Here is a 27,935-nt window from a genome sequence, read left to right as displayed (position 1 = left end):
AAAACCCTGCGTTTACCACAACACTCTTGTAATAACATTAATTGTCAGCTAGATTTCCAGATTTACTAAAGTAGAAAGTTTATATTGACGATATAGACGTCTGTGAGTTGTGTTTTGTTAAACCACTGAGCAATACAAAGAAAATGACTTGGTAACACTTTAAAATTAAGTTATATTTGTTAACAATTAATGCATTAGCTAACATGAATACTTCTACAGCATTTATTAATCTTGGTTCATGTTAGCATTTACTAATACATTTTTAAGCGTAACTGTTAATATTTATTAACGCACCATGAACTAATATAAATATCTGTATGGACATTAACTAACATTGACAAAGATTAATACATGTTAAAAACTATGTTTCATGTTAGTTAATGCATTTAATTATGTTTACTAAATCAACCTTATTTTAAAGTGTTACCAATAACATTGTCTATCGAAGCAAGCTGTAGTACTGAAATACTGGAAGTGTGGAAAAGAAAAATAACAGTGCAGATCAACAGGTGCCCACAGCTACAAATTGTCAAAAAAAAAATTTCAAACACAAGTGAAATTCATTTGAAATGGTCACAGCAGGAAAACATCTGAGTTTGTTTACTATCTATCTTCATACTGACCATTGCAACAATGTGATGTCTTATGTCTTTGTTTCATCTAGCAATATGCTTTTCAGAAAACTTCGATTTCCTCTTAGATTTAATTTTTTTAGACGTTCTTATTCAAAGGGAAATGGGGAAAAATCGTGACCAACATCAGCCTAGTGCTTCACTTTGTCTTATTTGTGCTTGTCTGCAATACTATGCCTACCTTTTAGTCGTACTACCATACGTATCCTTTCACATGTGATCAAAGAAACTCTGCAGATGCATCTTGAAGCTGTTGTAATGTGTTTTATGTAATAAAAGTTTAGAGATGAATAAGAGTGAGCCAATTATATGCCTGGAAACTCATTGTGGTTAACATGATCATCAAGATCTAGATGGTTGGTAATATCACGCCACATTTCCTTCAATTGTTTGGAGGAAATACTTGCCTGATTATTATAAATAGCACCTTGTAATTCAATGTTAGCGTCCTAAAACAGAAGTGTATTAATAATTAAAGAGCACCTATTTCATTAAAACAATGTTATTTTGTGTATTTGGTATAATACAATGTGTTCGCATGGTTTATGGTTAAAAAGACATTATTTTTCACATACTGTACATTTTTGTAGCTCCAGATTTCACTCTCTTCCTGAAACGCATTGGTTTGAAAAGCTCTGTGTCCTTGACAAGTTCGGTATTTTACACTTAAAGCCCTGTTTTCAGATTGTTTATGATGAAATAGAACGGTTTTGACTGAAATTTCGACATATGCGGCTTGCTCCGAGAATTTTCGGGTGTTTGTTGTTTCACCTCCCACCTCCACAATGGGTCGACAGGTGCACTGGAACAATCCCTCCCAAAATGCACCAAACTCTCGCCTACAAAGAAACTCACCGAGTGGTCAGGGGTGTTCACTGAAAAATCCCTGCAAAAGATGCTTTCCAACAGGTGTTGTAGCATTCGTTGTAAACTTGTGGACCTATTTTTCTAAACGCCTCACACCTGTATATTCTTCCGCTGAGAGCTTGAATAATAGACACTCCAACCCAGGTGGTGGCGCTAATCCGCCATTGCCAATTGCAAGAATACAAACAAAGTTCCCGGCGGGGAGTAATACCGTAACTCTCAGCACATCTAATACAAGTCAATGGAGTTGGACAAAAACTACTATAAAACCTGTTGGAAAGCATCTTTTGCAGCGATTTTTGTGTGAGCATATCAGTGAACACCCCTGACCACTCAGTGAGTTTCACGTCTTTGTAAACAAAAGTTTAATGCAGTTTAGGAAGGATTGTTCCTGTGCACCTATACACCCATTATAGACGGTTTCATCGGATGCACGTGATACACGTCTGGATCCGAACTTTACTTCCGGTTTCGTTTTTTTAATGGTCTGACTAGTTGCTAAACTGATCTCTTGAACAAATGACTCGTCGAAAATAACAAATGTTTTGGTTTCCTAATCTGTGTGTTGTTTTTTTGCTTGTTATATAAATAAACTACGTTTAAAGAACTTTGTTGTTATTTATTCTTAGCGGAGTTTACCGGAAGTTACATGCGGACTGCGACAGCGCTTGTTTATGTTGTTACTGCTGAAACGGTCTATAGAGGTGGGAGGTGATACAAGAAACACCCGAAAATTCTTGGGCCAGCATCATATGTCGAAATTTCAGTCAAAACCGTTCTATTTCATCATAAATAATCTGAAAAACGGGCTTTTATTGTAAAATACCGAACTTGTCCTTTAACCGGCTTTTTCACGGTTTTGTCCATGTGGCAATGTCTCCGCGTGTGAAAGATAAACGTCACACATGGAAGCGCAAAGTAACGCATAAAAGTCTCCGCTCGACTAAAGCAGTTGGCTGAGAAACTGCAAAAATAAAAGCTCATGCAACATTTACAGGTTCTGCAGACACCAGAATTAATACAACAGTATAGCTTAAAAGTGCAGTGTGTACATTTTAGCGGCATCTAGTGGTGAGGTTGCGAATTGCAACCAATGGCTTAGTCCACTGCTCACCCCTCGCTTTTGAAACACATAGAGAAGCTATGGTAGCCGACACCAGACAAATATGTCATCGTCGGAGACAACTTCGTATAAAAATGTGTCCGTTAAGGGCTTCTCCAGAAAAATGGCGGCCCAAAATGGCGACTTCCATGTAAGGGGACCCTCAGTTTATGTAGATAAAAAGGTCTCGTTCTAAGGTAATAAACACATAACGGTTCATTATGAAAGGTCTTTATACACCCCTGATAATATAGTTTTGTATATTATTTTGCATTTCTGTCAAGAGATAATTCTAAAAATGACACACTGCACCTTTAAGACAGATATCCTGTAGGCTTTTTGAACGACTATTATGTACTATAGGCGGTGACGTCACTACCTGCGAGAAACCTGACAAATCTCCAAGTCCCATGTAAATGCACTTGTCTGCATAGCCGGTTTATTGATTTGCATGTTTGCTTTAATAAGCAGATTTTTGCTAGTTATCTTATTCTTGCTTATTCTGTGCATGTTAACGCACTCACTGTAATGCTAACAGGAGTTAACTTACAGGCTGTGAGTCCGAAGCGGGAAGAATTATGATAATGTCGCTCTTGTCTACATCACCAATTCCAGGAAGAAAACTGTTGCCTACAATCTGTGTGTTCATTGTAGTCCAAGAAAAGAGATTTACGTTGGAGAGGTATGCACCTAGGCTACACACCAAAGGAAATGTAAAATTGTGAATCGGACCTCTTTAAAAAAATATATAAAAAATACTGGTTTGTACTTTACTTGTACTTTGCTGTTACCAGTTTCTTACGCGACTCATGGCTAGACACAGTACAGTACATATCAAACTCTAACAGCTTATTCCAATGATTTATAAAAGGGAAGTGATTTTGAATAGCCAGAATGTATTTATTCGCGAACTCGGATGCTTATCTGGGAACCATTTGCATAGAGAAGACTCAGGTAATCAGGTTTTAATATTTTATCAGGATGAGTGGGTAGTAAGAGCAATCTTTTAAAGTCACGATGGCTAAAGTCTAATGGAACACATTAGATGTTTGATAGAATGAGTCTCGGCCCTTTGATATCTTAAAAAAAAATGATCCAAGAGGTCCTAATGGATTCTCTCAGTAAAATGTAGTTGTCATGGGAACAGCTGACTCGCTTCATCCTCAGCGAGAGAGCAAGAGCTCTACACCTCTGATTGGTGCCATGTGCTGAAGGGATTTTTGGTGATTTTCATATAGGATTATTTCAATGCACACAATTGTAGAGCTGCTTATTTTTTAGGGATTATTTAGTCACAAATAGGATCCTGATATGGATATCTGCTAACAGCGACAAATTAACATAATCGCTGACCACGCAGTTCTTCAGCTGATTTGAAAGCAGTTTAGTTATGGGAAAAACATGTGCGGGGGTAAAAAAAAATCAATTTTCTTCCCATGCTCTCTGCCTGCTGATTTCCACACCGCCTGACGGTGAAATGTCAATTTGTTCCTACTTTTATTCTACACCTTGATTTTATTTAGTATTCAGGGTTTTTTACCTACCGGTTCCTACACCCATGGCTCTCTATGTTCAGCAAAGCTATAATATAGCTTCACTCGAGCTCAAAGCGTCGAAATGACTGAAGAGCTCTCGTACCTGCAGGGCATCCAATTATCTGCTGAAGCCTGGGAGAAATAACTTTCGCTTTCTGCAAAGCTGCACACACGAAGCAAGCACAGTTACCCCGCTGTCTCGATAGCATTTCCTTTCTCCCACAGGAAATGCTGTTAGCAGCCGAGCATCCATTTACAACCTTTATTTCTGTTCTCTTCTAATGAGTGGGCACCCTGGTAAACTGAGTAATGAAACATGAGTGAAGAAGATTCGGCACTAATAGGGATAATTTCGCTCTAGATTCATACTCCTCTTGATTTAAACATAGCGTATTGAGAATAGCAGAGAGCGGGGTACTTATTAAACCCAAATATAGTGACTGGGGCGTCATTAGCCGTTCTCGGATTGCGTCAGTAGGAAATGCCCTGAATAATGAGACGTGGGGTGGACTTTGACATAGCGATAAAACATTTCCCACAAGCGTCACTGAGGAAGACAGTCTTCATTTCCGTGAGAGTCAAAGGATAGATAAAATGCGTTTCTATTATAAAATGATAATGAGTGGTTTTAATTAGGCATTAATTGACTTACAAGTGTTTTGAACAGCCCAGCTGTTTTTGTTTTAGGAACAATTTGAATCCTAAATGCATGCTGTTAACTTGTTTTTAATTTATATATGCTAACTTAATCAAGAAGTCAATTTAACGGGGTAAATCTAGCAGTTTCATACCCCGGTGTTTCCTTTTCAATTTAGTGGGGATTTTATAGCACCCAGTACGAGTGGAGCTGTCCGTGGTGCTGCATCAACAGTGATGTTGGCTCTGATGTTCAAAAGCTGAGCCAAGACCTAAGATGATCAATATTGCAGAACAGTTCTGCATCCCGAAGCAATATTGCCTCTTGAAACAGTATTTCAATGGCCAGTCATCTTTCTTTGGGAGCTGATTATTTGTCAATGAGAAGTCAACACACCCTTTCCTCATGTATGTAAGGCAAATGAAAATGAATTACAAAAAGCCCCCAAAATTGCACTTTAATAATTTATGGACAGTCTTAAGATTTTAGATTTTATTTATATTATGTTGCATATATTTGTATATATTTATCATTATTTTTTAGTGAACTTTTTTAGTTTTCTTTGTCTTTTTGTCCTAATGTATGATTATTTCTTCTTTTGTTGGGTGAGGGAGCACCCTAAATTTCGTTGTACCTCAGTGCAATGACAATAAAGGCTATTCTATTCTATTCTATTGTAAAATACCAAAAACCCATATGTATGCATCTGTATAGACCCAACTAAAGCTATTGTCTGTGATTTACACAGAAATAATCTAAAGAACATTTTGTGAAATTATCACCTTGATATCTTTAATAATATTGACTGAGTGAGGTCATGTCAAAGATTAAAATCAATAAGTGAAATAAAATTTTGATGCTCCCAAACTCATAGATTATGAGACTTTAACCTGGATTTTACAAATAAGGTCACACATAATGAAAAAAATCAGTCAGTGTCACATTTCTTATTTTATTTGTACCAAGTCTTTGCAGTATTTCTCTACACAGCAATTGGGGGTTGTTTCCCAGACAGGGCTTATTCTAAAATGCATGTTTGAGCTGCCTTAATTTAAAAACATGTTTTTTTTATTTTAAAAATGTCATTGTTTTGCCTCAAGATGCACACCAGTATTGTTATTTGTAAGGTTTGTTTGTAAAAACAACTTAAATGTCCTAATTTAATTAAGGGCTAGTCGTGGATTCATCTCTAAACCCTGTCCGGGAAATCGCCCCATAATGTATCATCGTAATTAAAAAAAATTATTTGCTTTCACTATTGAGCTGCTACATCTGTCAGAGAACGATTGGAAATTCTGTTTCGTTTTAACATCTGACCCCTAGATTTTAAAAATCTGTGCAACAGACTGACTAATCAGTTTGATTAATTAAAATAAAATAAAAAAATGAAATGTAAAATATACTCTGGCATTTCATAAAATTGTATAAAAAGTGTTGAATTTACATTTTTAAGGAAATTAATCATTATTTTAATTATTAATATATAGCACCTTTGCTACGTGTTATACCTCTGTAAAAATTAAAGAACGAATTTACATATAATAAATTTAGGGCCTGGTAGAATGAAATATATTATTTTCTCTTACAGATGAAAAAAATAAAAGATGAGGAATCCATTATCGTCACTGACGTTTGGGTTCTGGTCAAACGTTAGCAGAACTAGAAAAAAATTCAAAGATATTGCGTTACTTGCATTGTATTAAATAAACCCAATATATAAAATCATAATGAACTAATAAATAGTTTTTTTCTGACCTTCCAGCGATTACCACATTCATTGCACAATACAAATGTGGTCATTGGTTCATCAGCACTTCGGGTCTGCACCTGTTGAAGCCCAAAATATTCTTTAGTATATTATCCCCCGGTTTCATAAACAAGGCTTAAGGCTAGTCCTAGACTAAAACACATGCTTGTGCTGTCTCAACTGAATATAACTTGCACTGACAGATCTTAAAATATGCCAGTGCTATTGATTTGTCTCAAGATACACACCACAGTAACATCTTTTTCTAAGGAATGTTTATAAAAGATCTTTACTCTTTCCCTGCCAGCATTTAAAAAAAAGTTGCCAGCCAGTGCCAGCATTTCAAAAGTTTAATGCCTTCCAGAAAACATTCTTCTTTAAATATATAAACATACAATACATAAATAAAAGTTTCATCCTACATTATTTGTTCTCTTTTTTCACCTCTCAAATATGAGTAGGTTTCTTCAAAAAGAACAAATTTTGAGCAAAAAGCTGAGATTGTGTTTTTGTGAAGGACTTTTGAAAGAGATCAGATTCAGATCGATGATCAAAACATACACAGAGTTTTTGTTAGTTTGTTGGGTAAGAGCGCCACCTGGTGGATAATAACGGAAATATGGATTGTGGGAAAAACTTGTCATTGGCAGGGAAAGAGTTAATTTGACAAAGGACTAGTCCTGGTTTTAGGTAAACCTCGACTGTAAAACCAGGCCTTAATGTCACTTTAAACTAATAAATATGCATAAAGTTCAGTTGGTCGAAAATGTATTTGATGCACTAACTAATAGGGGTGTAACAATACATCGATATGGATCGATACATCAATTTTATTTCTAACGATCTGATGCATCGATCCCACACGTAAAAAAAACTCTCCACATCCTCATTCCTCAATGTAACGTCCATCTATCCATTTCCACCAAAGCAAACATTTGTTTTTTTTCATCTGCTAGTGCCAGCAAGTGAATGCAATACAGCAACAAAATGGTTGTAGCAGCGAAAACACAACAAAAGAGACAAAAGACAAGCGTGTGATTAGCACTGCAGGTGATTGTCCATGCAAAACGCAGTGTCCTTTTCTCCTAAACATGTTGATCAGTTGATTTTTTATAAAGAAAAATCTCTCAAAAGAGACCACTTCAGAACTTGTTTGACTGTTAGATCTGATGTTGTGTGACAGATCAAATGCTTAAGTTTAACAGCTTTAGTTTTTATATGAATTTATTTTTCAATTTAATTTAATTTTTTCTAAAACTACCTCAGTGATTGTCACTTTTGTACATTTTGCCACAAAATACTCATTATTTATTTTTCTTTATTTATAAAAGTGTATTTTGTTAGTTTGTTGTTGTAAATGTTTCAATTGGCACAGGATTGTGCCATTTTCAAAGAGTGTAATTAAATGTTCATGTTATTTATTTTGGTTGCATTTGTAAGTAAAAATGTAACTGCTTAACCAGGCACATAATATAAAAATATCAATAAATTAATTGAATCGGAACGAATCCTAATCGCATCGAAGAAGCGTTTGATGTATCGGCAAAAATTGCATCGCTGGCGGCGAAAATCTATTCGAACCGTAATGAACTGGGCTGGGTTTCCCAAAAACATTGTAAGGCAAAATAGATCGTAAAAGTGATTGTACGAATCATCTTAGAATTACGGGCCATTTCCCAAAAGCTTCGTAACTTAAGTAGCACTTGAAAATCATCGTAGATCTACGAGTGCTCTGGAGCGATCGTTAATTCAGAAGTGCATTGTAAGACAACAGAATTACAAGGTCACCTGCAGGACAACCAGAAAATTGCACTCCTGCAATGACGATAATGTAATGTTTTAAATGTATATTTATTTATTGGGTTCTTCTTTGTTTATTTGTATAAATTACTTTAATATAAATTCAAATGAGAAATCAAATTTAAATGACTGAACAAAGAAGGAAAACGTATTTGGTACATTTTTTGTAAAAGTTGGTACTAGCAAACTGATAAATGGTTCCTACCAATTGCTGCTATAATTCATCTACAGTAAAAAAAAAAATGTTTTGAAGGGAAATGGCATTTGATTAAAGAAACCAAATAAAGATTTACGGTACAATGCAATAATCCCTAATAATAAATAAACATAGATAATAAAAAACAAATAATAATAATAATCTAAACTATAATATAAAATGCAGAAGGCATTTCGCAGTGGGATGAGTCCTAACTAAATACGGAAAAGAATATTTCATTATGCACAAATTATTAAAACATTTATAAAGTCATTGAACAATAATGAAAAATATTATAAAAAAATATAAGTGCACATCGGCTGAAGATCATTAGCCTAAACAAGCTTCTGCTACAAACGGATAGCGACTCGTAAGTAGAGTCCAATTTACACCCCTACTAACTAAAGGTTTTTCAAAGGCTCGCCAAAAGATACAAACGGAAAAGGCTATAACTAACAGTACTAGTATTAAAGCCATAGCTTGTCCAAAAATAAAATTTACCCCCCTCAAGTAATCCGAGATACATAAGTCCAATATCTTTCAGACAAACACATTTTTAGTTAATTTAGAAAATGTCCTAGCTCTTTCAAGTTTTATAACGATTGAAAATGGGGTACACGTTTACTGACGCACCTGGTTGTAGGTGCAGTTTTTCTTCCTGCACTTGCCACATTGCAGCAGGTCAGTGGTGGTTCCACCAGTCTTGGCCATCTGATGTTCACGAATGGCCTCCTGGGTCAACACGTTCCTCAACTGCTTCAGTTCATCACTGGCCATCTCCTACGACAGCAAGAATATAGTGTTACATACAGAAAAAATGCTTTCTGGCCAGCAGGCAGCTGTTTTGCTAACACTAAGGCCAATTTTTAAACTTTTATAATAGTACAATCAAAGACAAAGTACTGCATGAATACACTGTCGAGAAAGCTTTAGCTAAACAACACACCCATCTTTTGAATTACCTATGTGTGCAAGTTTAAAAATGTTGAAAACTACACACTGTCCTACCTCAGCAGACATGGTGGCTATGCGTCTCAAATCGATGGCGCCAGCCAAGACGTTTTTACGCAGATTGGGATTCTTGGGATCCTTTAGGTTGCTTATGCGGCTGCGGATTCTGTTTTTGTATTTCATATCTGCAGCTTTTATCTCCTGGTAGACATGTAGGAGAGGAAAGCTAAGGAAATCTCAACTTCAAACAATATTTTGAAAAGGACACTTAGGCACGTAGGCTGGAAACCACTAAGAATGACAATGCACCTTTAGAAAAAATTTTTTTTTGAAAGGATATGATCCTCGATTTCTGCTGCCATGGTTTCGCAGTTTGCACCATAGTCTTTGTAGTCATCTGAGAAGAAAGGACAGAATCATTTTCTGTAATATACTGTTAGCATTGTGCTGGCGTTGACAGCATCATTACAATATACTGTACTGTACATTCACTATGTCTAGTGTACGCGTGGGTGTCAAGTGTCAAGTCGTTTTTTTTGCATACCATCTGTACGCAGAGCGGCAGCCAGCATTTCAATGCATTTGTCCCTGATGGAATCCCCAGTCTGTAGACGAGGTGACAGAGGACCTCCACTTGAACTGAACGATGGGGACAGGGGGCTTGTGGGTGTCGTTGGTGTCTTCGGGGTCTCTGGTTTACTCTTGCTGTATAGGAAAAAGTAAGCAAAAGTCCTTATTTCACCACCTAACTTTCATTTGTCCACTGGGTAGGGTTACAAATCCACCTTTGTGCTACAGCTTATTACAACATAGATTAAAGCAGGCAGAAATTTATGCATTTTGATACTTTCCAACACCACAGAGCTTAATGATGCCATTGGCAAAAACACCCTTAGGAGAAACAAAACCATATGGTGTTTTGGTACCAGCGTAATGAGTCTACAGTAAATATAGTTCCTGCCTTTCACCAGATTTCTTGGCCTGAGGTGAACTGCCAGACTTCGAGCTAGTTGAGTCTCTCCTAGAGGAATAAAAGATTTGAGTTTATAGCAAACGTTTTATGATGAAAACTACATTAATGTAAATGTCTGAGTGAAAGGATTAAAAGGTTTGGGGGTAGACATATGTGACCCAGTCTGTGATTTACTGTTTTCTACATAAAATCATCCTACATAATGTAAAGAACGTTCTGTGATACTATAGGGGAGAGCGGGGCACAAACTAATGCTTTTTGGCTTTAGCTCTATCATTAAATTTTTTTTAAGTTGGATTGATACATTTTTAACAAAATCAACATACACATCTCTGCTACAAATGAACACTTTAAGTTTGTTTGTGGGACCTACCGTTATCGTACAATTACACAAAAAGTGACAGAAGTGCAAATGTTACAACTTACCCCATAGGTGGGGTTTGTTGTAGCACCTGCTAGAAAATGTTGTTTAAACACAAATAATTAAATACAATTCTGTTTATATACTAAAGGTAAATAGTGTTTATATATCTGCCTATAAAAGATAGATAACCACACATTCATCCATCAATGATCATTCATCTAACCATTACTGTATTATGCATCAATGCATATAAGTAGATTTTTTGGAAAGGGCCACACAATTAAGACAAAAAATCATAATGGTCAGTTATTTCCCATGTTATTGTATTGACAGTTATCATTTTGATGAATAGTATTTACATTGTTTTCATTTCATTATCATTGTATACTGGAGGCTTAGTTGTAACGCTGTGTTACAATTAACCCCGCTGTGTAAAAAAATTTTCAATCCCAGCAATCAGTTACTAGGAGCTGCTGACATGTTTCAAATTGGTGTTATGTTTTATGTAACATGACGTGATTAAAATAATATATGATTGGATTTGGTGACTTACACATCCAATTCAGAAAAAAAAAGAAATTTACTTTTACGCCTCCAAAACCCCATTTTTCAATTTCTTATCCAAAACGCATCAAAACTTTTCACAAATTTACAAGACCAAAAGCGCAGATTGCTCGGCCCTGTATAAATATGTAAAGTAGGTGCGTTAAACATTTGATTCTTACCGTTTTGGAATCCATTCAGCTGATCTCCGGGTTTGGCGCTACCACTTTTAACATAGCTTAGCACAATCTATTGAATCTGATTAGACCATTAGCATTGCGCTAAAGATAACCAGGGAGTTTCTGTATTTTTCTATTTAAAACTTTACTCTTTTGTAGTTACATTGTGTACTAAGACAGACAGAAACTTAAAAGCTGTGATTTTCTAGGCAGATATGGCTAGGAATTATAATGAATGAGAATGAGAGTATAGTTCCTAGCCATATCTGCCTAGAAACTGGCAGACTTTTAATTTGCACGATGCTAATGGTCTAATCAGATTCAATGGATTGTGCTAAGCTATGCTAAAAGTGCTAGCACCAGACACGGAAACCAGCTGAATTGATTCCAAAATGGTAAGAATCAAATGTTTAACTCTAGGGGAGCTGGAAAATGAGCATATTTTCAAAAAAAAGTGGAGTGTCCCTTTAAACAACTGATGTTTCTATACACAGAGCTCAAATTCATTGCGTTTTACTGTTGATGACAGGATATATCAGCCATCACTATCGGCTGTATCACTATCAATAGTGTGAAAAATTGCTTTTATCACCGATACCGATTATCTCTAACTGAAATGAAAATGTAATGCTCTTAATTTCATATTACTTGAATTATGAGACTTCAATCTGAATTTCACAGACAGGGTCACATACAGTATATTATATTACTATAGTCAGTACCTCTCTAATTTAGGTTCACTGAATTGGCGTTTCAAAAGATGATGGTTTGACTTGGAGTCAGTCGAGTCCTTACTGCAGTAAAAGAGCCAAACATGTCAAACCTTCATAAAAGGTCTGTTCATCAGTAGTGTTAAGGGTAAAAATAAATAGAAATCACACTGCGCATTTTTATTTAGCACTAAAACAGACCTGTCTCTCCGTCCATCCAAGCTGAGTTTCCTGGCAGGCTGCTTATAGGAATCTGTTGATTCTTTCCTAGAAATGAAAACAGAAAAAAAGATAAAAAGCATCCATTTGTATAGATTTAATGGATGCGAGGAAAGCATGAGCTTTGCACCACCATCCTCAAAAGACAAAACAAAAATAATCCAATAAGCTGTTGCTGCCCTCTGTCTTCCTTCAATTGCAAAACACATCTATCCTAACCTCTCAATCTTGATCTTCACAGATGGCCTTTTGAGAGGTTTACTGTCTCTTGGGTCTTTTCTGTAAGAGAAGCATCGTCGCAGCATTACGGGATGCAAACATTTGTCATCTTCACCGCAGGGCACGAAGACAGTCATTTGCCAAAAGTAATTAAGCTACGTTTATGCCTTGATACGTTCACCCCAAGCAATTTACAAGTTAATCAATCCATGCATACCCTAGGAATCAAACCCACACGCTAAAATGAGGAACAATCATAGTAGCATTATGTTAATTCACAACACTGCACTTTTTTAGTTTTATGTAAGCACTATGCAACGATTGCAACCAAGTATTTCTCATGCGTCACACCTGTCTTTATCGTGCTCAGAGGGCCGCTGCTTCAACTCTGATGCGTCTTTTCTATGGTGAAACATTATGTAATTAAGGAACAACAATGCACAGACACATTAATATCGACATGTTTTCTAGTTCCCTAACCTGTCTCTCTCTTTGTCTTTCTTCATGTCTAAAGTGGGGCGTTTTGCAGCAGGATGAAGATGCAGAGGAACTGGAGGGAGAGGAGCGTTAGGATCCGTCTCTTTTCTAAGCAAAGAAAGCCACGAGTTAAGTATGAGCAGAAACTCCTACCGAATAAATTAGTTTTTTTTTTTTTGGAGCATCTCACAAATGTGGCTCAGTGTGCTGCCAAGCTCAGGTACAAAATAACAGGTTTGTTTAGTATTACACCGAGCCCTGACCTCTCTTTCTTCGTCTCTTGTTTCTGAGGGGGATGAAGATGAAATGGTAAGGGAGGAAGAGGGCCATTCGGATCAGGAGCTTTGTTCGTCCTAGGCAATAAATATGCAATGTGGTATTACATAGAGAACAAAGCCACACGCTATACTCTCATGGTCAAGCTGGTTCTAGTTACAAATTCATTTTCCAACAACAAAACACTTTACATAACAATCTCCACTCTCTATTATAATATATTACATTGTGTACAAAAAACATTTAGCTGCTAACTGACAACACTCTAACCTTTCTTTGGGTGATTCTACTGATGGACGTTTGAGAGGAAGAGGAGGAGGAGGAGAATGCTGAGATGCAGAATGATGAAGAGCAGATGAAGGAAAAGTTTCAAGTGCATCTTTCCTGTAAATATAAATATGCATTGGTGACCGATGGTGCTGCTAAATATTTACTATCATTGCTAAAGGAATCTTTGTCTTTTGCATGTCCTAAATGTTGTAATTGAACTGTTTACATGGCTGTCTGGTACATGCGATTAATTATTAATGTTGTAATATTGTTGAAGTGTGTCTTAGATTGATTGTTTTCTACATAATCTATTTTTTTAGCAGAAGCCTTGAGATAATCTATACATGAGATAAATAATTCAAACTCAATCAATATTTCATGCCCGTTTTTCCTTAAACTGTAATAAGCAGGATGATGGACAGCCAGCCAATCATTACCACAGTACAAACCCTTTGTATCTTAATCACCCTGTCTGGGTTTTTTGTGATTACTGGTTGGCTGTATGTTATCTTTGACACTTTCTCATTAGTGTATTCCCTGACCTCTCTTTCTTCACCTCTGATGAACGCTTAGGGATGGGAATAGGAGGAGGATGAGGAGGTTGAAGATGAGGAGGATGCGGATGGTGAAGAGGATTAGGAGCATCTCTCCTGTACAAAGAAAACGTCTCATTGATCATGAAGTGGGTTGATAATTTGATAATGAGAGATGATGGAGAGATCAACTGCTAATTCAAACGATGTTGCTGATATGAAAGCAGGCATGCATGCGATGCTGTTGCAGTAATCTAACCTCTCTTTCTTTCCATCTGTGATGGGACGTTTGGGAAGATGAGATTGAAGAGAACGAGAATGTAAAGAGCCCACTGGGTCTTTTCTGTACAGGAAATGCAAAGATTCACAAGCAGCATTTATTACTCCAGATCTACAGTACATTCCAATGGTTACTGGCATGGTACCATTTAAAAAGGTCCTAATATGTACCATTTAGCTACAGATTTGGTACCGTTATGTACCTTTGAGGTACTAATATGCACCCTTTAGGTTTAAAGGTGTACTTTGTAAAAGGGTACTGGCCTAGTGACAGCTTTTGTACCTATTTTTGAGAGTGTATCTGATATGAAAGATAATCAACATAAAAAATTTTTAGCAAAACTTGAATTTTTGCACTAAAAATTATTGGTTGGATTTTGAAAAACAGGCCTTTAATACCTATATAGAAAAACATCTGAATGAGCAGGGCTATTCCTTTGCTGAGAAACTAGCAACACCTACTGGTTAAAGGAATAGTTTACTGAAAAATGAAAATTCTGTCATTATTTACTGACTTTTTTAAGATGTCAAATAAATCTTTGGTGTCCCCAGAGTATGTATGTGAAGTTCTAGCTAAAATACCATATAGATAATTTATTATAGCATGTTAAAATTGCCACTTTGTAGGTGTGAATGAAAATGTGCCGTTTTTGGGTGTGTCCCTTTAACTCTTTCCCCGCCATTGACGAGTTAACTCGTCAATTAAGAGAAAACGCTTCCCTGCCAATGATGATGAGTATTTCCGGCTTTCCACAATACCTCTATTATCCACCCACCAGGTGGCTTCTGCAACTTATAAAACCTGGAAGTATCGCCCTAGGGCAAACAGCTGTATGTCCGTGTAAGTTTTGAGGATCGCTCTGAGTCTGACCTCTATCAAAAGTCCTTCACAAAAATGGAATTATCTCAGCTTTTTGCTCAAAATTTTGTGTTTTTGAAGAAGCTTACCCATATTTGAGAGGTGATAAAAAGAAAACAAATGAAGGTAGGATGAAACAGAGGGTCTGGTCTTTCATATGATATATTGTATGTTTATATATTTTGAGAAGAACATTTTCTGGAAGGCATTAAACTTTAGTGAAAATCGTAAAATATGCTGGCGCTGGTTGGCAACTTTTTAAAAAACGCTGGCGGGGAAAGAGTTAAATGCAAATGAGCTGATCTCTGAACTAAATGGCAGTATTGTGGTTGGATAGTGCAGATTAAGGGGCAGTATTATCCCCTTCTGACATCACAAGGGGAGCCAAATGTCAATTACCTATTTTTTTACATGCTTGCAGAGAATGGTTAACCAAAGCAAATTTACTGGGTTATTCTTTTTCCCATTTTTTAGGATGATACATGTACTGGGGATCCACATATAGCACTTAAACAAGGAAAAGTCAGATTTTCATGATATGTCCCCTTTAAGTTGTTGTAAGCCTACATTTCTTTGTTCTGCTAAACACAGATAATGATACTAAAAAAATATATGAAGCACCTTTTACTTCCATCATATTATTTTTTCAGTTATAGAAGTCATTTGTGCCACAAATCTGCTTGGTTACAAACATTCTTATATATAATAAACCTTTACATAAACATATTTTCCTTTGTGTTCAGCAGAACAAATACATTTAAAGTTTAAAGTTTAGAACAACCTGAGGGTGAGTAAATGATGGCAGAATGTTCATTTTTCGATGAATTTTAAGACTTAAATAGTCTTGTGGGCATTGGTGAAAAATGAAGGTCATTTTGGAGGTGGATCAGGTTATTAAATAGATTTTTTTCACCGGAAAATTAAAAATTGCTGTTTATTTACTCACCCCTGGGTCATCGGACATGTCTGTTAGATTTTTTCTTCAACTTTTTATTTTTGGGGGAACTATCCCTATAAATGTAAACAATTTTTTTGTTCTTTTGCAATAATGTGCATTTATGAATCATGAATAATTTATGAACCAAATTTTAAAAATTAAATGTGATTTCATGTTGACGTTAACCAATCAGCAAAACGTTTATGTCCAAGCATACAAAATGACAAACAGGCTCTGACCTCTCTTTCTTTACATCTGTGGATGAGCGTCTTAGAGGAGGGTGAAAATTGAGAGAAGCAGGAGGGAAAAAATCAACAGGAGCGTCTTTCCTAAACAAAAGTGAAAGTTTAACAAGTTGTATGCCAGCATACAGGAACCACACTGACAATAAAGGTTACTTAAAGATAACCATGCTAAACAGACAAACTTTGACTCCTTGTTCTAGCTGATCACATGAGATAAACCAGCATTTATTATATGCCACGGTTATGACTGGAGAGCTTTCATGCATAAAGTAATATTTAATTGTATTTAAAAATTACTAAGTAAACCTATAAAGAGAGCAATAACCAACTGAGTGTAAAACCAAGCATGCAAACATCACCTGTTAATGTAAAATTTCAGAAGAAACAAACAACCATATTGAAACACTTAGACATTCAACCTAATAATATGGTTGCATGATTTCTTGTGTGATGCAAGCGCCTCTTCCTGACCACATTCACTTCAAAACAGCAGATGACTCAAGCACAAACCCTAACCTCTCCCTCTTCACTTCCACAGCTGGAGGACACTTAGGGGGCAGAGTCGAATGCGTCAGCGGGGACGGGACAAGATCACTGTTCAATGCCTCTTTCCTAAACAAAATGCAAAAAGCTCCTCAATCTCTGGCACTGTTTTGAAGGGTTGAAGTACAAGGTATCCAGCGGAGAGGCATCTCACCTCTCACGCTCTGTTTTATTGTTTAAAGACTGTTTGTCTTTTTTGTGGATGTTATTCTGTCGATCTTTCCTAAGCTGGGCATCTTGTTTCTCTCCTCTGTGCTTGTCTTCGAGTTTCTGGTTTAAGTCTGTTTTAATTTCGGTTGTTGACCTTCGTGGACTGACGAGATAAACAGGTTATACCCCATGATGGAAAGCACAAGCCTTTGCTTACTTTGGCTTCTGTGTATTTTATTGTTTGTATAATAGTCCTTAGTCTTATCTGTTTCCAGAAGCTTTAAATTGCACTTTACAAAATGTCTGAAATGGAAGACCTCCATGTCATCAATAAACATACCTTATCTCTCTCTCAGGAGAAGTCCTGTTGGGTGACCCTGGCTTGGGCGGATGATTACCATTGTTCACCTCATTTGGTTTTTCAGACTTTTGAGCTGATTCTGATATAAAATAAAGGGAAAAAACTGAATCAGGTTTTCCTCATCCTACAGTATGTATGTTTTATAACCTAATGCTATCCTTATAAGCACTTTCATGTATTCAAATTAGACAGCTGCTGGTCTTGACAGGTACAGTACATCATTTATGTTTAAAACAGATTTTCTTTAATCTTTTGACAGCATAGAAAAGCTAAACCTTAATTTCAAAGGCACACTGTTTTGTATTAAATATTTATATGCACATAACACAATATGTGCAATATGAAGCATTTTAAATAAGATTTGGTCTAAATTTGATCTGGTACAAAAACAAACAACTGCTCCCACCTAAAAGTTTCTTCCAGTTTTTTATAAGAATCTTTGCCAAGTTGATAACATCTTCATCTGTGCAATGTTTTCTTATTCCATTCACAGACATCCCAATTCTTGTATCCTGTAAACAAGTAAACATCTTTAAAGTTAGCTCAACAAATGCCAGAGATATAAAATATAATAATCGTATGAACTTATGTACTTACACCAACAGATAATTAAATAATTTGGAACTGTTGTATTATATTTTAGAAATAATTTTTTGCATTTTAAACTGCTTTTCAAGCTTGATTAAATTGCATTAAACTGTAATGTTGAATACATTCTACAATTGTACAGACAATTATATTTATAAATCATTTGGAAATACTAATGTACAACTTTCCTAATGTACAATTTTCATGCATTTTATAAATTTCCTGTTTTCTATCATGTCTTTTTGACTTATTTCTTTTATTTTTTTACGTCTCTACTGTACTATTTGTTCTAATATGTATTTTCTGTAAATCTGTAATAATTCAAATTGTGAAACACACTATAGTAATAAATCCAAAGTGAATTGAAGCAATTTTAAACATTTATATAATGCTTAAAGAGGCATTTAGCTCTGAAAAGCTGTTTTCAATTACATTTAAGTGCACAGTACATTTATTCATTTATCAGATGCTATTATCTACTTACAAACAAGTGACTTGCAAATAAGGGGGAATGGTTTGTCTTGCAATGCTGCATTTCATTGTGCCATCCAACCTTGAAATGTGGTTGTTTTGCAGCTATGGGATCAATAAAGTAAGTCTATAAATTGATATAGCAGACATACCTGAAGTAGCTTCAGTGTCATGTTGAAACTTTTCAGTTCCCTCAGAAGATCCAGAGCCCCATCCTAAACAGACAGCAGGGATACATAGAATAATATACACAAATATGAAACATAATTTGACAACATGTTAAGTTATTTCATTGGAAAAATTAAGTTTTTACTTGAAAAATGTTTTTGAAATGCATGGTTCTGCAGCCAATATGATTGCAGAACAGATGGGAACTCAATTAAAACTTTTTAAAAAGCATTTTAGGATGATGAAATGCTAAAAGTACATTTATGCAGATTATAGGCAAATGTGACTACACTAAAGATGTCAAAATATAAAAAAGTTTTAGATTTTTTTTAGTTACAAAATAATTCTCATAGTTACATTCATGTGTGTTATTATTTCATAATTTTGATGAATTTATTATTATTCTAAAATGTGCAAAAAATATAAATAAAAGGAATCAATAATCCTACACTTTTGTGGTGAACATTGTAATGCATGAATAAACGAAGTTCTGTGCACATGCGCGTAGGAAAAAAACAGACACGCCTCCACGACCTTGTGCCATTTACTACGAGGAAACGCATACGAGCTTTTATAATATTATTCAAAATCTGTAATGCATAAACATGCCTGCAAACCCTCAATTTATTATATCGCTCGTTTGTTCTTCCTATCTGCCAAATATAAAATACTTTTAAGTGTAAATGTGCGCAACGTTCAGCCTAACACCTGTCCTGTCACATATGCTTCTCTGCAGTCCTACCTTACACATACTATCACTTTCACAACATTAAAGTGCGCGCTGCTGCACGCCTGTAACTGAACGTATATTTAACCTGCCATAAATGCACACAAGTAAAACAAACCTCTCAAAACGTCACAAACAAGCAACACGTGTAAAATTTGCACTGAAAACAAACAAACATACAAACAAACAGTGTAAAACTTTGCGTCAATCTCACCATGTTATTTCTAGACACCATCTTGTCCAGCTTTTTAGCGATCCGCAACAGATCCTGCTCTCGCGACATCGTGTAATCATTAATTACAATGTAAGAACAAATGAGATTATGTTTATAACAAGTTTATTTCATGTATTGTTTAATACGATATCGAAATGTACGAAGTTTTGTTCCCACGCATAAGTTGTACGTGCACGGTCAGTTGAGTCGAGGGGGCGGGGCCTTCAAAACAGTCGGAGCTGTCAATCAAAACCTTCTAGATTTATAACACTGCCTAAATATAGATGTTAACACAGGACGATGAAGGTTCGGGGTGAATTTTAGCAGGATTAAGATTAACGGAGCACCTAATGTATTATGTGTCAATTTACACTGGTTACAAATGTAGCACATTAGCATATACAAATAATAATTCATGTTTTAAAATGTTTAATATTTAATGCAACTTTTCAAGTTAGGCTACTACTCATAAACAAGTCAAAACAGATCGTTGTGTGAGGAAAAGTTTTAGATTGCACATTTAAAACTTGAGCAGCAGATGTCAGCACTGTGTCAGGTATGCTTTACCATTGCATCTGTTGTGGGAAAGCACAATTCACTCTTTTGAGTTGTAATTTCTGTATTCATTTTAATACAGTTTTTCTCAATTGCTTTGGCTCAATTCTCAAATGAAAATTTTATTTTCCAAAACAATAAGATCAGATCTCTAAACAATTAGCTTATTGTTCACATCAGATTGTAATTTCTTATTGATTTGAGCAAATTGCAAATGCTTTGGCACATGTGTGCAAACAATAAGTACAATCGTCTGCAGTTTGCCCAACAACTAATTGCATATGGCTTGTTGATCAAAACTGATGAGTCAATTCTCACTTAAACTGTCAAACTCTTCACAACTTCTCAATCATTTGTCATTGTGTACGCCATCACATTCAAAACGATCCATTCACTTATCAAAAACTACTAAACATGCATGTACATTCCATAAATATCTGACATTGATATTGTTTGTAATGTCTGCTTCATTGGAGATTTTTTCCCTGGTGCATGGCAATGGAAAACATAAGATGTGATGTGGATCTTTGGCCTGACCAACAAGAGCGACAGGATGTCCAACAAGAGCGACAGGATGTTCAACAAGAATAATTAGTTTTTCATTGAGGTTATTTTGTAGTTATTTTCTATTATATTTTTTTGTAACATAGGAAATATGAAATGTACAGCAATTGGACAAGCAAGATTTCAGTTTAAATGTAATACACATACAAAAATAAATGGAGTGAATAAATAGAAATGTTCATTTACTTTTATTCTATGTACTGTTGACTCTTCTCAATTATTACGATTTTTACGAAACCTTATTTTCTATGGTGGACTTTCATGGTGAAAAAACAACTAAACATTTTGACCAGTGTTGCTCACACGATGACAAAAATACTTTATATTTTGGTGCCCTTGGCCAAATTACTGACAAGATAACTAGGTTTTGAAGCATGAATAAAATGTTTTGGGTGTGTAACTTCATTTTGCAGACATGCAATTAAGTTCTGAAGTTCCAGCAAACAGTTGTGACATTTGCACTCACAGTTTAGAGAATAATAAGACTGTTGCGAAAAATGTGCCAAAGCAATTGAGAAAAACTGTAAAAATGGTTTGCGACTAGTCACTACTTCAAAAACTAACTTTCTCGAATGCTCAGGTGTAAACTGTGACTAACTACAGAATGTAAACTGACCTGCCATGGTATGAAAGGTGTAACCCATGGTATGATCATTGCAAGTGGAGAGACTTTAAAACAAGGCCAGCTATGCTTAAAGGAACATCTTTGGATTATTTATAACCTAATGTTATGACCTCCTTGTGTAAAATTGAACTGAAAGCATGCTTACTGTAATACACTACAATGGATGTCCACCTTTTCGGTTCCCCTTTACAAACTTAGTTAGGGACCAGTCAAAATCCCTTTAATGGTAAATGACAGAATGCCACAAATGTTTGTCATACATATTTAGTTTAAATAAACGTGAATTTTCGAAAGCTTTATTTGGCTTTATATTTGGTCAGACAGCATAGAGTGAGGTCTTGCTGTGACAGCATAGTGTGAGGTCTTGCTGTGGCCAAATGTTCAAACCATGTTCAAAAACCTATAAAATGACGCTTTTGAAGCCATACTGGATGACCTCAGATGACACTTAAGGGTGAGGTGTAAAGCCATTTCATGCATTTGGACGTATTAACACTGTTTAAGAGTTGGATTCCTTATGCTAAACAAAAAGCAGTTGGACTTATCCTTAGCCAGGGTTCGCTCAAGTTTTGTTAAGTTGTGTTTTGTTTCACATAAAGTAATAATCTTGCTTTATGTTTATGGGCAATTTCAGTGCAGGAAGTACAGTGGAAGTCCTTATATGGGCACTTTAACCGGAATAGCACCAACCAATAGCTGACACGAAAGCTATAGTCACCAAAGAAGTGTGTTTTTGTGGGAAGTTAAAGCTTGTTCAGCTTCCCAAAGAACCGAGCCTTGAAACAATGGATAAAGTTTGTTTATCTGGAGTAACAGTGGAGTTGTGCGTGTGTGTTTGTTTAACGCTGGATTTTGTTGAAATAGGTTCATCCCAACGGGGTCATGAGTCGCAGGCGGTAAGTAAAACTGCATTAAATGTCTGTGTTTTGTTGGCAATTGACCGGCAAGTGTGTATAATATAAACGACACTAACATTAAGTGAATCATAAGTTATTCAGAGATAGTGGGATAATGTTTTGTTTGTGTTGCTTGCTCTTCACTCACTCCACCCGCGGTACACCTCCAGGATCTGGTTTATTCGGAAAGAATCAGTACAACTGATTGGTCTTTTATAAATCTATAGGTACTCAAGATAGCTTGTGTGTATGTGCTAAACTGTAAATTTGTACACAAATATTTATAATAGCATTCTACACTTCATACATCACTTCCTCTTGTTGTAAGCACGTTCTTCTCGTCTTCTTGTGCCGGCTTCACCCTAAATACCCTCTGTTCTCAAGTTCCTATGGTTGCATAAATTATATAAAATTATCAACATACATTTAAAATGTGCTGAATTACAGCAGATTTCTGGGAAAGCAATCTATCATTACCCTCTGCGAGCACCCCACATCAGTGAGCGACTAAAACCAGTTCTCAACAGTGGCAGACAGACAGCAAGTCAAACTTGCCTAGAAGGTTTGGTGTCCAAACCACAAGGAAAAAGGGAAGAGGAGAAAAAAAATGAAGAGTCTTGAAAAATGGGTTTCCTTTTGATGACCTCCCGCTTCAATTTTATGACAAAATAATGAGTCCACCAGCTACCAAAGTACCCACCTACAGTGTCTTCTCAGGCAGTTTGTGGTGTCTTTACCAATTATAGACACAAGACGCCGGACTACGGCAATTATGGAGAGTCTGAGATGACATCAGACCAGAAAATGAATGATTTCACCGTGCCTCAGTTTTTTTAGGCGCAGAGAGTCTCTGTAATAACATGCAAAGATTCAAGGCTGGATTGCCATGGCATGCACACCAGCCTCTGGTTAAGGGTGTATTTATAAAAGCTCAGCTATAGAACGTTCCTCTTTTTTCCTCTTGGTTCACTTGGATAGTTTTGACAATGTCTGTGTGGCCACTTTTTCAAAAGGAACCGAGGATATTGGGCACTCATGCCATGAGAAGAACAAGCTCTTTGTGTCCGGTCAAAACCACAAAGGTGCGTTGGTCCTGATAACTCACAACAGACACCTATAATTATATGATTTACACCAATGCTGCAATCAATGCTGTAAAACTCAGAATTTAATTCTAACAGATATCGTCGTGCCAGGTCTAAAAAGGAACATAGTATTATGACATGACACTTGCAATTGACTAGACTAGCCTGTGTGATACCACAAACACTTAACTCTATAACAGGGTGGTTATAGAGAGAAGTGTGTTAGTGTGTAAATCCCCTCTTACTCTCATTTCCTTTCTAGCTGTCATTAATCCATTTATTAGAACATTCAAATCCCCTTACAAAGGTTACACTTTTCCTGCTATACCAAATTTAAACTAGTTTCACTTATTTTTTGTTTTTATCTTTTAGATCTGTAGGAGTAGATTAACATTACGGTTCAGTGTCTCGCATATTTGTGTTAAAGGGGACATTTCACAAGACTTTTTTAAGATGTCAAATAAGTCTTTGTTGTCCCCAGAGTACGTATGTGAAGTTCTAGCTCAAAATACCATATAGATAATTTATTATAGCATGTTAAAATTGCCACTTTGTAAGTGTGAGTAAAAATGTGGCATTTTGGGTGTGTCGTTTAAAATGCAAATGAGCTGATTTCTGCACTGAATGGCAGTGCCGTGGTTGGATAGTGCAGATTAAGGGGCGGTATTATCCTCTTCTGACATCACAAGGGGAGCCAAATTTTAATGAGCTATTTTTCACATGCTTGCAGAGAATGGTTTAACAAAACTTAAGTTACTGGGTTGTTCTTTTTCACATTTTCTAGGTTGATAGAAGCACTGGGGACCCATAGCAATTAAACCTGAATTACAAAAGCACAATGAGTATACTTTCATAAATTATAAATGTATTTTCTTGGTTTCAATACTAACTTAATGAGACACTGGTCCCCGAAAATAGTCCTCTTAGTAACTTTCAATAGCAGGGGACTATTTTCGGGCGCTGCGTAATATCACTACGCCTGCTGCAGCCATGTTACAGCAGCAAAGTCCTTGATTATTATGCCAGAATGAGAGTATAGTTCCTAGCCATATCTGCCAAATTGCAACTTTTAATTTTCCGTCGGTTTACACAATGTAATTACAGAAGTGTCAAGTTTTAAATAGGAAAAATATTGAAACTCTTTGGTTATTTTTTTGCGCAATGCTGAGAGCAGCGGAGAGCAGCTGAATGGATTCCAAAAAGGTAAAAATCAAATGTTTAACTTTAGAGGGGCTGGAAAATGGGCATATTTTCAAAAAAGTGGTGTGTCCATTTAAAATTAAAGCAACAACAAATACTTTAGTTTTTGATACACAGTAAATTTTAAAAACTAGAAATCTGTACACATTGTTTCACCCCATTGTTGGATAAAATATGGACAAACTCAAACACTGGGCTAAATTAACGCATAAATATCCACATCTGAGCTATACATCAATTAAACCAACCTAGCACACACAAAAATGCAGGGGCAGTACCCTTTAAAAATGTCCTACTATACATAACATACCATTTAGGTACAGATATTTAAATACATTTGGTACCAGAATGTACTTTTAAGGTAATATATGCACTCTTTGGTACCAATATGTACCATGTACTATTAGGGTGGCCATTCGTGCCAGTTCCGCCGGACACGTCCCGAACATGTTTTCGGGTTCGTTCTCCGGAAGTCACGTTGGTCGACCACATACGTCATCAAGGTTTAATATTTCGGGTTTAATTTCAGAAAAGCAACCGCTACATATCAAGGTACGAATGAAACTACAATGATTGTATGTCTTAAAAGAAATAAATCGTAACTTTCTAATGTATTTTAACTGAAATGTGAGAACCTCGATGACGTATGCGGTCGAGCAACGCGACATCCGGAGAACGAACCCGAAAACATGTTCGGGACGTGTCCGGCGGAACTGGCACAAATGGCCACCCTATGTACTAATTTGAACTCTTTAGGCCCAAAAGTGTACTTTCTGAAAGGTAACCGCCCCAGTGACAGCTAGAGACCATTTTTCGAAACAAAAAAAAAAATCTGACAGTGTAGGTAAATAAAAACCCAGCGGCTGTTTATGTCCGTATTTTTCGCATTCATGGATTCAACAACCCATTGTTTTAAACTAGAGAGTACTTAACAAGTGTCAGTTTTATCATGCATTCCTATTCATTTTAGACGAACAAATACAGTTTCAAATCTCCAAATCAGGTTTGGGCCAGTGAGATTAGCTCACCAAACAGTTTAAAGTCCTTGTAAAGTCCTTATATTAAATGTGCCATGAGTTTGTCACACCACAAACTTGCCGGGTGGCACAAGTGCGTCATCGAGCCAACATTTTAAACCTGGCTAAAAAATCCTGAAATGCTGAAAAACTGTTTAACGATCGTACTCTGCAATTCAGTATTACATAGTTTACAGTCTTTGTGCCGTGTTTTAGCAATAGATTCATAATGTGTTTAGAAACGATTTTCAAGATTGACTTTACAGGGACTTTAATGACCAATAGTTCACAGAAATCTGTCAGCTCAGCCTTTTTCGACAGAGACGTTAAAGCTCTGTCTGTCTCTCTCTCTGCGTTTACATCAGCATATTTGGGAATGGAAGATAAACACAGACCCCTAATGCAAGTGGTGAGTTTTCCACTAACCAAAAAGAAGTCATTCCTTAATCTTTGATGTATGGGTTTGTTTAGACCAGTGCGACCCGCCATTCAAAAACCATAGCAACGCACGAGACTAAATGTGCCACTAGGAACCAGACGCAGTTTTTAGGAATACTGAGTGTTTTAATCTCCATATGAAATCACAGTGATCAACCACACACACTTCACTAACTTAACTCATTGTCAAAATCAGATTAGCTCACTTTAGCTGCCCCTTTCCTCTAAGCCTAAGCACTAATCTATTATCATGAGACACATCCTCCCATAGACTTAATTTTCTGTTTAATAGCTTCTTGTTTAACATTACTTAATACCTGGACGCTTGGTTTGGAGAGTTTGGGGGAGATCCATGGTGATTGGCAAACGCTTGTTGTAAACAGCTTTTAGAGGCTTACTGTTAGGGAGTACAAAATACTTGTCAGAGTATAAACATGGTACCTACCACATACCATGCTAGACGTTACTGAAATAAACTCTTATTAAAGACTATATAAATGTCAAACATACCATCGAAAAGAACAAAACCAGTTGCAAATAATAATGATGACAGTGACCCAGGAATAACATCCTAACTGCTTTCAACATTTCTTTATTGTCTACAGAGGATTTATAGATACCTCATGATTCATGCAGAAGCAGGGGTCTCCCATCCAAAATCTCTAATGGAAAATCCTCGTAACAGCTCTACAGTCGATCCCCAGTCAGAAGGAAAAAGGCAGTTTAAAAGGGGGGTACGGGGTGATGTCACTAGGGAGAGGACCAAAATGGGTGATGTCATGAGAGTTGAACAGACATTTGGCAGGGTAGCTAGCATAGCCCACCAGGGAGACGCGGCCTATGTTGACCTCAGCTCTTTAAAGAAGGTTTTGTGTGCTTCCTCCTTCAGCGGCCCAGGAGGTCAGGGTTTGAGAAAGACAAGGTCACGTGACTCACCTCCATGGTCAATTTGCGGAGGGTGTTTTCCAAATCAGACCACGCAGAGACCACTAATCACAGAAGCAGAAAACTCTTTTGTTGAATGAGTGTTCCCTATGAGACAAAAAAATAATACCATGTTAATAGTTTAGTTCATTTGTCATCCTGACAGCACTGTAATAAAGATTTGTGATGAAAATGCTATAAACTATCAACAAGGTTTGGGTTCAAAACTAAGAGCATCAAAAAATCAAAGAGTGAACAAAGTAACATAAGAAACTGACTGTAATAAATTGATTCATATTTTGACAGGCTGATGGTTTAAAGTCTTGATTTTAAAAGGGATGTTTTTGAAGCACACCTGATGAGTAATAACTTGGCTATTGTAGCAGTTAAATCTGGTAAATTAGTTTTGGGATAAAAGACCAACATCGCTCAATGGATGCCACAGGGCTGAAGTTGGAACCAGTAGGCTAATTTACTGTAATAAATGGAAATTTTCTTAAAGGGTTTCTGGAACATGGTTTTAAGTTAGACACAGTGTAGTTGTCACGCATATACCATATGCAGGAACATGGAGCACAGTCATGGCATACACAAACAATACATAGACAAGAACCAACAAACAGTGAGGCGAATGGCAGAGTATATTTTGGGTGCACCCCAATTCGGGGGCTGTGTCCTTCGAATGCTGTATTTGAAGGCCTATGACGTCACCGGGCCGCAAAGAAGCCTGTCCTAATTCAAAGGCTCCGTCACATGCAGCCGCCAAATGTTGCCTTCGTTTCCCCTGAAACCAAGGATTCATTGATGGATCCTTCACAGCCTTGGCTATCCCAAGAGTCAATGCGCGCCTGTGACGTCTG

The 27,935-nt window shown here is 36.5% G+C and overlaps 2 protein-coding genes across 20 annotated transcripts in view; both read right to left on the bottom strand.

The window, feature by feature from the left end:
- Positions 1-5,711: 5,711 nt before the first annotated feature.
- Positions 5,712-20,014, bottom strand: tcea3 (transcription elongation factor A (SII), 3). Of its 19 annotated transcripts, XM_055210549.2 has the most exons (23): positions 19,773-20,014; positions 18,816-18,878; positions 18,011-18,116; positions 17,584-17,683; positions 17,248-17,406; positions 17,067-17,162; positions 16,545-16,634; positions 14,490-14,573; positions 14,240-14,347; positions 13,698-13,811; positions 13,415-13,504; positions 13,155-13,259; positions 13,026-13,076; positions 12,675-12,734; positions 12,438-12,503; positions 12,249-12,320; positions 10,429-10,488; positions 10,012-10,172; positions 9,809-9,864; positions 9,525-9,680; positions 9,150-9,296; positions 6,529-6,600; positions 5,712-6,432 (listed from the first exon to the last, which is right to left on the bottom strand). In XM_055210549.2, exons 1-23 carry the CDS (start codon positions 19,839-19,841, stop codon positions 6,424-6,426), a joined length of 2,094 nt encoding a protein of 697 aa, XP_055066524.2. In that variant the 5' UTR covers positions 19,842-20,014; the 3' UTR covers positions 5,712-6,423. The 19 variants fall into 19 exon arrangements, with proteins under 19 accessions (XP_055066524.2, XP_055066526.2, XP_073728391.1 ...); XM_055210551.2 differs by lacking the exon at positions 10,429-10,488; XM_073872290.1 differs by lacking the exon at positions 12,675-12,734.
- Positions 20,015-27,125: 7,111 nt separating this feature from the next.
- zdhhc18a (zDHHC palmitoyltransferase 18a) overlaps positions 27,126-27,935 on the bottom strand; it is a 72,464-nt gene continuing 71,654 nt past the window's right edge. Inside the window, exon 10 of the mRNA XM_073872286.1 lies at positions 27,126-27,183. Coding sequence (XP_073728387.1) covers positions 27,141-27,183 — 43 coding nt within the window. The 3' untranslated portion in view covers positions 27,126-27,140. The remainder of the gene's footprint in view (positions 27,184-27,935) is intronic.

Source organism: Misgurnus anguillicaudatus, chromosome 10, assembly GCF_027580225.2.
Source record: "Misgurnus anguillicaudatus chromosome 10, ASM2758022v2, whole genome shotgun sequence".
NCBI classification, from domain to species: Eukaryota; Metazoa; Chordata; class Actinopteri; order Cypriniformes; family Cobitidae; genus Misgurnus; species Misgurnus anguillicaudatus.
This window is presented reverse-complemented; position numbering and strand designations above follow the sequence as displayed.